The sequence below is a fragment of the Pediculus humanus genome, genomic scaffold (genome assembly GCF_000006295.1).
Source record: "Pediculus humanus corporis 1103172108260 genomic scaffold, whole genome shotgun sequence".
Classification (NCBI taxonomy): Eukaryota; Metazoa; Arthropoda; class Insecta; order Psocodea; family Pediculidae; genus Pediculus; species Pediculus humanus.
In genome coordinates this window covers 703,908-719,783 of record NW_002987829.1, presented here as the reverse complement: position 1 = coordinate 719,783, position 15,876 = coordinate 703,908, and the positions used below count along the sequence as shown (strand labels likewise).

The 15,876-nt window shown below is 28.4% G+C and overlaps 2 protein-coding genes across 2 annotated transcripts; both read right to left on the bottom strand.

Annotated features, from left to right (window-relative positions):
* Positions 1-398: 398 nt before the first annotated feature.
* Phum_PHUM492360 (uncharacterized protein) lies at positions 399-7,250 on the bottom strand (the record flags this gene model as incomplete). The annotated part of the gene is made up of 13 exons (XM_002430600.1): positions 399-408; positions 1,422-1,664; positions 1,734-1,923; positions 2,009-2,219; positions 2,299-2,676; positions 2,778-2,870; positions 3,018-3,197; positions 4,001-4,250; positions 4,339-4,464; positions 4,579-4,991; positions 5,196-5,250; positions 6,934-7,094; positions 7,209-7,250. The coding sequence occupies 13 exons, from the start codon at positions 7,248-7,250 to the stop codon at positions 399-401; spliced, it is 2,352 nt and encodes a 783-aa protein (XP_002430645.1).
* A 903-nt stretch (positions 7,251-8,153) lies between these two features.
* Phum_PHUM492350 (uncharacterized protein) lies at positions 8,154-10,866 on the bottom strand (the record flags this gene model as incomplete). Its single annotated transcript, XM_002430599.1, has 7 exons — positions 8,154-8,172; positions 8,539-8,611; positions 8,711-8,767; positions 8,850-9,008; positions 9,087-9,449; positions 9,529-10,558; positions 10,642-10,866. 7 exons carry the CDS (start codon positions 10,864-10,866, stop codon positions 8,154-8,156), a joined length of 1,926 nt encoding a protein of 641 aa, XP_002430644.1.
* Positions 10,867-15,876: the final 5,010 nt, after the last annotated feature.

Below are 15,876 nucleotides of genomic sequence, written 5' to 3'. Positions count from 1 at the left end.
AATTAAATTAAATTAAATTCTAGAATTTTCTCTTTTAGTTAGAACAAAATAAAATAAATAAAATTATTTTTTTTTTACTATTAACACACTAAACTAACTTTAGTAATAATAATAATAATAATAATAATAATAATAAACATTAAATTAATTTGAATTAAATTAATTTAAATTTGTTCGTGCCTATTATTTTTTTAAATTATCGTCGTTACGATTAGTCTAAAATGATTTTTCTATAAAATGCCGCTGGAGCAGCAATAGAATTTGGTTTTTTTTTTTTAGTTAACTAAAGACTAAAACTAAAACGAAATATAAAAAATAATAACGATTAGTATAAACAATTCAAACGGTTGGCCATGTTGTATACCGTAACTTACTATCTAGCACTTTGAACGTATATATTATCCAAATCTGGTATGAATAAAAAAAAATTTTATGAGAAAAAAAATCAGGTTTGTGTGAATAATAATAATAAGGTTTAAATATATGTATAGGACAATGATTTTTTTTTTTGTTAACGAGAAAAACATTTCACAATTTTTTTTTTTTTTTTACGATTAATAATAATAATAATAATATCGTTCGTTAATATGCCAAAATATTTCTTTTTCCTAATATAATATAAGCCAAAATATTGTTTGTTTTATCATCATCATCATCTCTTAATGGAGAAAAACATACCGATAATAATAATAATAATAATGCACGTGCAAAATTTATTATTATTTTAATATTTGAAATGTTTTTCTCTTTATTTAATTAGTATATATAATCATTTTTTTAATTAATTAATTAATTTATTTATTTATTCGTTTCCAAAAAAAAATAAAAGCTTTTTTTTTAATTTTACATTTATAATAATAATAATAATAATTTACGATCATATTATAAAATATAATTGAATAAATTTTTAATATAAATAAATAAATATATATATATATATATTTTTTTTTTTTCTCTCTCTTCTTTTTAAATATTAATAATAATAATAATAATAATAAATTAAATTTTTTTGTACAATTTATATATATATATACATTTAAAACAAAATCAACGTAAAAACATTCGAATAATAATAATGATAACAATAATAATAATAAAAACAATATTTTGACATCGTATTTAAATTTTATTATTTTTTGTTCGTATCCGTTTCCGGTTTGATACGCACTTTAAAAAAAAAAAAAAAAAACGACATTTAGTTTTTATCTCTTTCTAATTTATGAAATATAAAAAAATTGATTAATTAAATTAAATATCGAAAAATATTATATAGAAATATTTTGGCCTAAATTAATCGTAATTAACGACATGAAAAAAATTGTGAAAATGTCTTAATAATAATAATAATAATAGATTGTTGTCAAGTTAGTGAAAAAATATTTTTTTTTTTAAATTTTTTGATTTAATCATAAGCGTCTGACGTGGTAGCCGAATCAGGAGTTAAAAGAGGTTCATAATAAAATTTTTCGGGTGGAGGAGATGATGTTTCATCCTCATCATCTCTTGGTACGTGATTAGGAGAACATGAATATACCTGAGGTAAACGCATCTGTCGTTTAAGTGAAATCGTATCGAGTGTTGCTGCCGAAATTGTTGTCGGTGGATCTGGAGATTCTAAGGGGCTCGTAGATGGTGTGAGTCCTCTCGTCGTATTCAGATGAATGCTAAAACCGTAAATAATTTTTATTAGGTTATACGACGGGATTCTTTTTTTGACAGCAAAAAGAACTCACATTTGTCTTTGAATTAAATTTTGCCAAACGGCTTTTAATTCGGGAGTGGGTGCTCTCAATGCGATACTTTTAAATTTTGTATTTTTTTTTGGAGTTCTTGATAAAACTATATCTGGACCACATGTTGTTGAATTTGCCGGACTATCCATTCCAGGACTGTTATTGCTTAACAATAATCGAAATTCGTTAGCTGTGTGACGTAACAAATAAACAATTTTATTATTATTATTATTTTTTAAATTAACATTCGACGTTTTATCGTGTAATATTTTAACCTTTTTTCCTAATGTTGAAAAAAGCTTGAGACACAGCCAATAGTGAAAGAGGTTCTTCGGTAATAAATAAAACTCTATCTCTGCTAACTTTAGCAAATATCATCATGTCGGTGAATAGAAGGGCCCAAAATGGATGAACGGTTCTACCTTCTATTTTACTCAAATCTCCACCGAATATCCACTGCCTTCCCGGTATACTTAAAACGAACGGCTACGATTAAATAATAATGATGAATTTAACCTTTTACGATTTCGAATAAGTAAGCGAATAATAATAATAATGATTTTACTTTGCAACGAGTAAAAACGAGTCTGCTTTCCAAATCTTGTACGGATAAAAGGGGTCTGCCTTCGACTTCGGGTTCCATTAATCCACCCGTGACTTCTCTGAAACTCGATTGCATATCATTGACGACTCTCGAAAGTGCTGCGTGATCCGTATCCGGTGATTTAGTGAGATTAAATATAATTTGTAAATGTTTGAGTAATTCGCGATAATGTTCGAGAGGCTTGTGTAAAAATGTCGTTAAATCCGGTCTCTTTCTCGGCACGGGTGGCTCCGCGCAAAATCTATTAAATTCGTTATTTTTAAATTTTTCAGCTAATACGCAATCGGCTCTTTTAATTCCCGAACAATATCTTCTATAAGCCGGTTTGAGAACTTGTATCTAAAAAACATAATACATTTCTTAGGGTTGTTAACGTCGGGGGAGGGGAGGGGAGAGGGGAGAGGGGAAATGAAAAACAATTGGAATTTTTTTTCTTTTACCCTTTTAAAATATAATCTTCCTATTGAATCACCCGTAAGGTCTACTTCTTCGTTAATTGCTTGTTCTAATGTATCTTCCGTAAGGCGTAATATCTACACATAATAAACATGGTTAAATAAAAAAAATTTTTGGTTTCCCCCCCCCCCCGGATATTTCGTACGAATAAACCCCCCTAATCGTACGTAAAAAAAAAAAAAAAAAAAATTTAATGATAATAATAATAATTAATGGAAAATAACCTCTTCGATGTTTTGAAATAATATTTGATGTTGTTTTTGATTAATAAATTCCTTTCGTTCTAAAAGCGGAACGGAAAACCTGTTGATACCAAATTGTAAATTTGTTGCATAATTTTGTTCTTTGCTAAGAAGTTGATAAATGGCTTTTTTTCGTGATTCCTCCGGGTTTAATGTGGATACCTACGAATTAAAATAAGTTAAACAACTTTTGTTGACTTTATATTCCTCATTATCACGTGTAATGAGCACAACGCCCACGTTTCTGATAATTTCTATCGATTTCTACAAATTTATTATTATTATTATTATTTGCAACTATATGCGTGTAACAATGTTATTGATTTCATGAGGATGATGATGATGATGATGATGATAATGAATTTTTTATGAATGAATAAATAAAATAAAATAAAAAAAAAAAACGATATAAAATAAATAAATAAATAAATAAAAAAAAATTATATTTACAAAAAAAAAGCGAAAGAAGAAGAGAAAAAAAAAACAAAAAAAAAAAAAAACGAAAAAAAATAATAATAATAATTTTTATAGTAAAATTATATATATATATAAAAAAACAAAATTTTAAATATTTCATTTTTTTTGAAAAATTATGCCAATTATTATTATTATCATTATAAATCTGGCAATCGATATTAAACGCATTTAAAAAAAATGGAAATCAGAAATTAGAGAAATGATTTTAATCCCTAATACTGGCCACGTGACACGTGAAAATTTCAAAAAAAAATTGTTTTTAAATTGAAAATGAATTTGTGAATGTTTTGTTGAATATATATATATATGTCAGTCTTATATAAAATAATGAAATGAAAAAATAAATAATACATAAAATAAAATTAAAAAAAAAATAAAAAAAGAGGTAGAAGAATGTGAGTAATGTGAGGTGGTTTCGGTGTGATTCGTCGCCATTTAATGATAAAAAATAAAAAATAAAAATTTTAGACGATAACTCCGGCACCGACCTCATTGGTAAAAGCTACTTGAGGTAGATGAAGCCTCCTTTTGGCAAAATCAAAAGATGTAGATGTCGTCGTCGTCGTCGTGGTGTTTGTAGTTCCCGTAGGAGCGTAACATGTTCCTGACCATCTCGATGAATTGTTATATTCAACCGATGTTTGCATAGTTGAAGGTAAGGCAATTGGAGGTTCGACTAAACAACCGTTCGCGTTTGATTTTCTATATATTTCGAGCGTTAATTCGTTACCGCAAGATCTAAAAAAATAATTAATCAATCAATCAATCAATCAATCGATCGATCGATCGATTTCGTTTAAAATATTTTGATTCGTTAAATACTCACTTGATAATATCTAATATTTCTTCTTCGGACATAGTAACCACATTAAAACGATCAACAAATATAACAAAATCACCAGGACGAATTCCCGCTCTGTCTGCCGGTTGACCGGCTTCTACTCTTTCTACCCTGAATAACAAAATAATAATAATAATAATAATAATAATAATAATAATGATCGAATCATTTAAAATGAAATTTTAAAAAAAAAAAAAATAGAAAGGAAATGAAAATTATTTTCACCTCGGAGGTTGCACCCATGCTATCGAAAATCCGAAGCCACCACCTGGTTGTTTGGTCAGCTGCTTTGTTGTAGTGAAAGGAGTTCTTCCACCTTTTGCAATGGCTTCCGGTAGAGGAACTCTTCCTCCTTCTCCGTCGATAGGTTCCAATTCCAAATGTCGTAGAAAACTACTGTCATCGTTTAATTTTTTTTTTATTGAATATTTATTATTGTGTTTATCGGGGGGTGAAGAACGTGGTTCGTCGTCAAATGGAATTAATTCATCAAATTTTTGATTTCCGGATCTGTGAGCCATCATGGAAGGGGATCCGGTCGTTGAAAGTCCACAATTGGACTGAATCGGTCGTTGTTGATTTGATGATGACTTTGAACCGCCGCTTTGAGCGACGAGACGAAACCACCCTGATATTTCCTGAAATAATTAATAAATAAATAAATGAATAAAAATGTGCGACGTTGCCAAAATTATTTATTTAATAATTTTTATTACTCTCAAAACATTTAAAAAAAAAAAAAAAATCGATTCGATTTAAATGATGAGCATGATACTTTATCACGCATATTAAAAAAAAACGTTTATTATTATTATTATTATTATTATTATTTTTGTACTCACTTTCTTAATTGCATTTTTGACTGCCAAAGATACACATCCCAAAAATTCACTCTTTCTGTAAAAATAAAAATAGTAAAAACAAAAAACAAAAAGTGAAATGTTGCATTCAGTAAAATAATAATAATAATTTTTTTTCTCCTGTGACGAAATCAAGCTGGAATTGAATGGAAAAAAAATTATCATTATCATTTTGTGTGACGTAATCAAAACGTTTCGTTTCCTTATTATTATTATTATTTTCAATACAATCCCTTTGCATGTGTCTATACAATCAATAATAATAATATTCCGAATTGAAAATTGAAATCTATACGATATCTAAATTAAAATGAACCTATGAAATTGTTTTTTTTTTTTTTAATTCCATAATTATTTCATTATTCGGGGGGGTATGAACCCCCCCCAGTTTAAATCGATTATTAATCCGCTATGTTATGAAACCTTATTTACATCCATAATATTCTATTTTTTCTCATTTGACTGGAATTTTATCTGAACGCGTATACGTGTAAGAGAGAAAGAAATAGAAAATGAGAGAGAGAGAGAGAGAGAGAGAGAGAAAGAGAGAGAGAGAAACGACTTAATGCGTATATAAACCGTTTAAAATTTATATGAATTGGGAGAGAGATAAAAAAAAAGACGTGAGCGAGAATTTTTTTCCTTTTTTTTTCATTTTCGCAAACCCCCCTCCCCCCCCAAAAAAAAAAGGTTTTGAAATATTTTTTTTAATATAAACAATTTTACGTATAAATTTGTGTACAATGACGAGATAACGCATTAAATCAAAATAAATAAATAAATAATAATGATGATGATAATTTAAAATGGTACGATTTTTTTTTTTTTAAAATAATATTATGAATAAACAACAACATACCTTGAAATACCTGATTTAGATAAAGACAACAACAAAATTATACAAATAATAAAAAGAAAGAAAAGAAAAATAACGCGATAAGATAGATGGATAATGTTGAACAAACGAAATCCTGTTACGAGATGCTGTTTTTCTAGAAAAGATTCCCAGCCAAAGAGCCCCCCGGTATGTCGGTGTTGCGCGCGCCATCGATCGGAGGTTTCTCACACCTCTCTATTCATTCCCTTTTTTTTTTTTTTTCCCGCCCTTTCTCACGTGTGACGAGAAAGAACCATCTACGAAACCGCCATACTACGACGACGACGACGACCCCCACCACCACCCCCAAAACTATTATTTTTTACTTCTTTTTCTTTCTTTAATTCGGATAAAATGGGTCAAGACAAACAATTCGGGATTAGAAGAAAATAATAATAATAATAATAATAATAATAATCACGACGACGATTATAATAACGGTTAAACGAACGATTTGAAATTTTTTTCTCGACTTAAACGTAAACGTATAAAACAATTTACAAAACGATTCATTAAATAAATATATTTAACAATCGAAAAATAATTATCGAAATAAGTTAATGGTTCGATTGTAACGATTTCGATTTCGATTTCGAGAATGAGCAAACAAAAAAAGGAAAAAAAAAAAACGTTACGACGTAATATTTGCAAATCACTCACAATCGATAACTCGTCAACGTTTTCGATTGTTTCCCCTTTCCCCACCTCTTCCCCTCCTCCTCCTCCTCGTCGACCATTTTTATCCACCGCCTTATTCACGATTTAAGATTTCGTAAAATTTCGAAAAATGATAATGATAATAATAATAATGAGAATAATAATAATTTAATTTTTATTATTTACCTGTTATCGCGATCCCTATGCCAAACGGAAACCAATATGTGTTTGTTTAAATCTTCCGAATGAAAATTAAACGAAAATGTTTCATTGAAATTCGGACAGCTGGATTCACGATGTACCGGAGTTCTAAAAAATGTCCTTTCCGCGGACGGAACGAGAGCAACCTAAATAAAAATCATTTTCATAAATTTATTAATTTGAATCGTGTAAATAACGATATACACATGCATCCATCATGCTCTCGCGTTTGAAATGAACGACGGTTAATTTTTTCGAACCTTTCGAACGCTGCCTCTGGAATTTCTTTCATGTACGTGCATTTTTACATCAGCAATTTTTAAAACGTAAGTAAAATAATAATAATAATAATGGGTAATTTACATAATTTCATTTCAAGTATGCGATAAGTAAATAATAATAATAATAATTATAATTATTAGAAACGTACCAATTTTTTTACTTAACGTTTTTTTTCTTTCAAGCATTCCATTCGACAAACGTTTTTTTTGAAAATTAAACCGTTAATTCATTTCATATTGCTTTCCCTTTTTTTTTAACTTATTCACACACCTATAAACCTGATTTTTTTCCTCACTTTTTTTTTACGATTCGATAAAAAATACGTAAATCCCGAATTATTTATTAGAATATTAACAAAGTTTTTCTTTTTTTTTTCTCTCTCTCACAAAAAAACGTTCTAATTCTAATAATTTTCTGATTCTGTTTTATTCGTAAAACTGCGGAATGAAACTGTGCATAAAACAACAAAACCCGCGAACGATACGTAATCGTTTATAAAAAAAATCTTTTACTCCATGTAAATTTTAACCGCAACGTAATCTTCATACGTTACGACGAGTTTTAAAAAACGAGACTTTAAGTTGACAATTTTTCAAAGGGGAAAACGTTAGGGATCAACATTTTTCATTCACTCTAATCCTTTCGATCGATATTTTGCTGACGTCACAAAGATGGACCCGCGAGGAGGCCATGAAAAAATTAATTTTGAGCCGCTTAACTTTTTACATTAATGTAATTTTAACTGTTTTTGAACAATTTTTTTTTTTTAAACTAAGAGAAAAGCGTACGAATTTAACCCCCCCCCCAAAAAAAAAAAACTAACGATAATGATAATTTTAAACGTTAAAATCCTTTTTTGGCAATCATTTTCATTCTAAAATTATTTTTTTAAAAAAATTTTTCGATATCGAAACGATATTCGGCTAGTAAAAAACAACATTCCTGAATTATTTAAATAAAGAAAAAAAAAACTCAACGTGTTTAACGAACAACCTTTAGTCACGAATTTGTAAAACATTGCATGTACGATAAATTATTACTAAGCAGACGAAAAAATTTCCTTTTCGATTTTGTGTTGTGTAAAAACAACCGACACGAAAAATTTTTATATTAATATTCTACCCCTTACCTTAATATAAATAATAATAATAATAAACTGACCTTAACATATGGATTATATCCGGTTCCTGTTGATCTGCAAAACCCAATACCACGTCCAACTAAAAAAAAAAAAAAAACCAATACATAAATAATAAATTTTATAACAAGATAATTAAAATTTTAATGTAAGAAGACATACACATACACACAATGAAATCAAAAACCAATATGTCTGCCTGTTTATTGTTTAAATGTTGAAACATTTTACCTTTTTCGTATCCTCAAGTTAAAAATTTGAATTTTATGTATGTATGTAAGTGTGAGTTTAATAAGTTTTTTTTTTTTTTAATAGAAAATATAAAAATAAAATAACATTTACCATAAACGGTAATAACTTCTGTGGTAACATTAACCGACAGCTCCAGATCTCCAGCTCCTGAAATGACAATATTTATTATTATTATTATTATTATTATTAATATTATTATAAAAACAAATTTATTTATTTATTTTATTACCGTCTTTACTGTCTCTCAATCGAGGACACGATAGCGAAAGAGGAAATTTTGTAGATTTATGTCGCTGACAGGTATTGTTACCAGGTGATACAAATCGCAGACACCTTCTAGATCTTGATCTTTTTTCTACCAATGCCAGAGGACTTGGTAAGGCGAAATCTTTAACAACAAATTCAAACCATTACAAACAATTAATCGAAGAGTACATAAATAATAATAATAATAATAATTTTCTACCGTAATCAAAATTAGATGGTGTATCGTCTTCTTTATACCGGGGAGATTCGTGGGATAATTTTGGAGTTTTTATTTGCGGTATTATTTCTTCGCTCCAAGCATCTTTCGATTCGAATATGTCACGTTGAAATCTTTTTCTCAACGAGGAACATATCGACGATGGAGAACATTTTTCGACGATTAAAGATGTCGATAATGATTCGCATCGGAGTCCGATGTTGTTGTGATTCGAAAGAGCTTGTTCGGTTAAACGTCCCATCCCGTGATCTGCATTATGAATCGGAGATAAATTAAGGGGATGAATACCTTCCAAACCCAAACTACTTGTACCTGAGTCTTCTGAAATAACCGGACTGGGAATACCTGATGATGACAAAAAATGAAAAAATTGATTAATTTTCTAATGTTTTTAAACATCATCCAATTTGTTATTAACAAATACCTGAAGGTAATGTCAAACCCATAAGTGTTGGTTTCGTATGAGTCTTTGGCTTATTTTTATCACAGCAAGATCCATATCCCGTATCGCAAGCACCATCGCAAGCACACTTTCTCATTTTCTTTTTAACGTATTTTTCCATTTTTATCATATCCCATTCTCTTTTCCTTCTTTCGTTCGACACTTCATCACCATCATCACCATCATTCCTTTTATTCGTTTTCCTCGGATTTTCCCCAAAACAATTTATTTCCGTTTCGTTTTTTTTTATCTTATTTACATTATTCAAATTATTATTTAATCTTAACCATTCTAATCTCTGAGACAAAGATGATACCAAAGTGTTTTCCAATTTAGAATTTTCCTTTTTCAAATTATTTACAAAATCGTATTTGTTTGAAATTTGTTCCAGTATGCTTTTCTCTTCCATAGATCCCTCCAAAGTGGGGGATTGTTCGTCACACGATATCGTTATACCGTTGTTGGAACATTTCTCGGATTGGTTCAGAGTATTGTAGAGAGAATTTTCAATGAGCATGGGTGTTTTTTCTTGTTTTGCCTGAGTTAAAGTTTTTGTTAGACGTCGACGCAAAGCCACAAGACTTTGTGTGGCCGTAAAAGGTCCTGGAGAATATTCTATTTGCATTGCTAAAAGAGATTTCAATGTTGAATTTGGTTTTCTAGTGTCGACAACATCCGTTACATCCGACGGTGAACTACTATTACGATTTGAAATTTCATCATTGGTATTGACTATCAGGGGTGAGGTATTATTATACGAAGTCAAAATTTTATTATTATCGGATAAATTATAAGAATTTAAATAATCCTGAGTATTTGTGGGAGCGCTTTTAGAGTAATCATTATAAGGCCTTTTCCTTATAAAATTCAACGGATGACTCTGTCGTCTTTTTACATAATCCTGACGTTTGGGAGTCACCATATACGGATCTGGAGAATTACTAACGTCACGAAGCACCTTTGGGTTCTGCCTGAAGCTGTCCCGTATCCGTAAGGACCCATTGTCTGGAGTCTAGAAAAAAAATTTGCTTTTACTATAAGTAAATAATAATAATAATAATAATAATAATAAAATGAAAACTATTTATTTATTACGCAGCATGGTTGATTTTCTTTATCTTGCTTGGCTCTTTTTATTGATCGAACAGCTGCTTTTTTAACATGGCCGCGATTATTTCTTCTCCTTGCGACGTAAAGTCTATCCGTTGACGTTTTAAAACAAGATGATTCTTTCGTTTCTAATCTGGTGACTGAAGAATAACAGGCCGATGTTTGTTGCCCGGGAGTGGGGTGTCTTTGGCCAACAGCCCACTTCAACATAGGTCTCACCTAAAAAAATTTTTTTTTGTAACGTTAAACCATTTAATATTATTTAATTTAACCGACATGAAATCAATTTACATTCAATATTTTTTATCGCCAACGACAGGAAATGAACAATTTTTTTTTATTACAGATTTTCGTTTTGGGGTGAAAATTGCATTCTCTCTCTCCCTTATTTATTTTTAATTTGACTTTAATGCAAATGAAACATTCGCCTGACACCGATTTGTACCACAATTTACCAAACTCACAACCAAAAAAAAAATTTTTCTTTTTTTTTTAAAAAGAGTTTCCTTGAAATGAAAAAAGTGAAACGATTATCAAAATTTATTTTTTCTCTCTAGCAAAATTTTGCCAATAAAACTTTTTTTTTTGCGAAACGATATAAAAAAAAAAAATTTTTTTTTTTTTTTTACGAAGGGCAATAATTCTTTAGGGAAGTGTACAGAATGAATTATTATTATTATTATTTATCCGACCGGATCGATTTTTAACTAAGCTAAGTGAAGGAATTTAATGGAATTTAAAATTCTATACGTACCCCAAAAAAATTTAAGGGAAGAAACAACCGACGTCTAGGCGTAAATGAAAAAATCACAAACATGTCAAAAAAAAAAAAAAAAAACCCCGTAAAAGGTAAGAAAGGTTTTAAGGGGGATGTTTTTTTTTTTTTTTTCCTTTCAAAAAGGGGATGATAGTCTACATTCATTAAAATCAGTTCGAATTTTATAAGGAAAGAATTTTTTTTTTTTAAGATGATGAAATCAAATAAAAACTGTTCGTTACATGTAAAAAAAAAAAAAATTTAAAAACCTTAAACCTTAAACCTAAATTTAATTTACTACGAAAAAATTTTATGTAAAAAAAAAAAAAAAAAAAAAGGGGGTCAGATTTAATAATTTCAATTGAAAACAAAAAAAAAAAAAAAAAAAAATGTCGATTTTTGATACGAGACAAAAACAGGGAAGAAGAAGAAGAAGAATCCCTTGAATTATTCTCACACGGGGCCGTTTCTTTTTTTTTTTTTGGGGCCCTTTGTTTGTCTGCCGAAAAACAAAAAAAAAAAAAAAAAAAAAAAAAACTAGTTTTTCTGACACTTGACCCAGCTCAAAACACAAAATTTACCTGGTTTCAAACTTTAAGATAACGGACGAATTTTTTTTTTTGGGGTTCGGGAACTTGTTTCCGATTCGGGAACGTCCCGAAAAACTAAAAATCTCCCACCGTCTAACAAAATATTTAACTTATAATAATAAATTTCTTAACGTCTATATTGTTTGTGTGACCGAATAAGTGACCAGGTGGCGACAAAAAGAAATAGATCAAATAAAATACAAAAGAATAAAGTCGTTGTCGTCGTCGTCGTCGTCGTCGCCGTCGTCTTTGGTTCCTTTTTGCAAAAAACCGTTACAGGCACACGCACACACGCACTAAATTAAAATTATTTACGATTATTTACCTTCGTACCTTAATATCATACAGAAGACTTTGATGTGAAATATACTCTCTAACACAGCATCTCTTTCTAATCCACCTTCTGATTTAAATATATTTTTCTTTTTCCATCAATTTCATCGACGAATACCTGAAAATATAATAATAATAATAATAATACTTGTCTTTTTTCTTTGTCTCTCTGAAATAAAAATAATCATTAAAATCATTAAAATTTTGACAAAATAAAAATTTTTCCCTTATTTTTTTTTTTTTTCCTATGTTAAATGTTCAATGGGAAGAATAAATAAAATAATGGCGTAGGAAAAGAAGAAAAAAAAAAAAAACGTGAAAAATAATAAAATGTTTTTAAAATCACGAAAAATTTATGTCGTCACGGTTCCCGTAATCGATTAAATTATTTTTTTTTTTTTTGTTTTGTTTTCGTCGTTGAAAAAGAAAATATTATTTTTAAACGTTTTTTCAAAAAAAAAAAAAAATCCGTTAAAATTTTACACAATATGGCCGACCTTTTCCGTATAATTTCAAACACTTGAGAATTAAATTAACAATTTGTAAAAAAATTAATTACTTGCGTTTGTCGCGGCATAAATTTATCAAAAAATTTAATTAATTAATTGATTGATTTATAAAGAGACCCTTTTCTAGCGGAGAATAACGAGTACTTTTATCGCGAAAAATAATTTTCCGCGATGAAAACTTTTAGTTTTTAATTATTACGTCACTCATTTTATTTATTTATTTTTTATTTTTAAATAAAAATAATGTTTAATTTCGTGCGTGTGTGCGTGTTACACCGGAAATAACAACAGTAAACCGGAAAATAAAATAAAAATTAACGTTTTTTTTTTTTTTTTTTTTTAATGGCCGACGTTTAAATGTTTCCTTTAAAAAAAAATTATTTTTAAACGGCACATCCGACATGTTTAAAACAATAAACAATATTTTCTTGGGGTAAAAAAAAAAAAAAAAAAAAACATAAAATAATTAAATTAATTTTTTTTTAAATAATAATAATGATTTTCGATAGAAAATACATAACGGAAAAGAACGAAACGTTAGTTAAAAAAAAAAAAAAACCGTTAAATAAAAAATTGAATAAACGACTGATAAAAGAAGAAGAAAAAGGATCTTAAGGAATGAAAATGACAACAACGACCCTTAAATTTATCTAAAAAGGAAAAAAAAAAAAAAAAAAAAAGGTTTCTTTAAAAGGCATTCAGATAGGGGTTTACTTATGACATCGAACCTTTGTTTAATAAAGTTTATGTAAATTAATTAACTAAGTTAAACAATATAATTTTACATTTAGAAAAAAAAATTTTTTTTTTTAACGAACGCTTCTCATCACCATGAAAAATTCAACTTGCACGCACTTCGACGACGCCATTTTTTTTTTTTTAAATGTAAACTTGCAACAGTATAATAATATCGTTTGTAACAAGAAACATTATAATTGTTTTTAAACAACCATGTTTCTCATTATGAAAGATTATCATTCAAAATAACTATCCTATTCAAACGAACCCAAAATCCCTATCATTCTCCCTTACCACTACTACTAACCAATTATCATTATTTTTTTTTTAATTAAAACAAAACAAAACAAAAAAAATTGTCATTGTTTATAAAAATTTCCCTACAACAAATAAATAAATCAAAAATTTTCTTTTTATGCATTTTTTTTCCTAACCTTTACATATAACAAAAGGTATTATTAAAATATAAATACAAACTACGGGTTAACAAATTAATAAATTTTTTTATTTTATTTACATAATAAAGTTTCTTTAAGGGGTTGAAAAAATTTAAGACCCATTGATTTTTATTATGTTGTCCAACTGTGAGCTATGGACTATTCCAGACAACATCCCGCAGGGGTACCACAGCACTCTGTAATTTCACTAAATTAATTCACAATCGAATTTTGTTACCACACGAATGAGCCAATAAAAAACTACAAAATATCAATTTTAAACATGTGGACATAATGTTTTGTTTTAGGTACGTAAATAAGGTTATAATGCAATGGATACTCATTCACAAAAGCATGCGTTGCAAACAAAAACAAACAAATTTTTCTTATATATAAAAAAAAAAAAAATTGTTGATTTCAACAAACAAATAATGTTTGAGAAATATAACTTGCTCGCCCACTCGACTTTTTTTTTGGTAATTTTTAAGCCACACCCAAAATACAAACGACTTTTAATTATTTTTTTTTTTTTTTTTAAAGATGGGTAAAAAATCATTCGTTTTTTTTTGTCAATGAAAAAAAAAAAAAATGGATTGAAAAAGAGGAAGAAAAGGGAGAAAACTGGATCATCTTCGTGAGAAAAAAATATTCACGGGTTTTTTTTTTTTTGTATTTGGAAACCTGATATTTCGGGGTATAACATAAGCAATTAAAAAACTTTAATTCAAAACTAGACAATGGACAAATGAAGAGGAGGGTTGACCAAATTTAAGGGTGAACATCGACATGAACGATTTTACAAAAAAAAAAAAAAAATTTTTTTCGAATGTCATATCCCCCCTGTTGTTGACCTTCGCGCAACCACTGACTGCAGCAAATTTTTTTGTTTTTCATTGAATTTCTTTTTGCTTTAAACATGTTTCACACACACACACACAAAACTTTTTGTATGTTTAACTCCCTTATTTATAACCAAAAAATATAACTTGTATGTTACCTTGAACAAGTGATTTCATTTACTTTTTTTCAAATGCATCATCATCATTGCTAATAACCATTAATTCCTTCCATGCAACAACAACAACAACAACAACATTTGCAATGAAAATTTTATGAATCGTTCAACACACGAAATTCAGTTTCAACTGAAAAAAAAAACAAAACAAAAAGTTAAGTTCAAATTGTAACAAACACAAACAAAACATAATTGTGTTTGTTTATAAGAGACCACTTGAACAAAATCATAACTCACTTTAATAAATGTTAAATAATAATAATAATGTTGTTTAGGTACTTGTCCAAAATATCACACTTATATGGATGAATGGTAAAACCAGAACCAAACGTTTTTTTTTTTTTTTGTTAAGGTGTCTTCCGGTGTGATGTCCCAGCAGGTGTACCTGATCACGACCTTAAAGTTAGTTAAATACGTTAGTGTATTATCGTGTAGTTTTTTTTTTTTTTTTATTATTATACTGACACTTTGTTTATTTTTAATGAACAGAAAAATAAATTGGAAAAATATATATGTGTATGTACATGAAAAACGTTTGAAAAGCAGGTTGGTAGGTATGTAGGTAGGTTATACAGGATGTTTAATGTTTTTAGTGATGAAGTTAAACAAAACAAATTCTTTGATCTAAATTTTTTTTTAGGGTGGTGACGACATTCATTCGAATTGTTATATTCATTGAAAAAAATTTAATCCTGCGGTGGAATTTTATGAAGAAAAAACATATTTTGGGGTTATTTTATGCCTTTTTCCTAATCGATTCCTTATAACTACTACAACACTTATTAAAAATACTCACAAAATTATACTTTCCTGAATCCATTATTCCTATTTGTATCATTTA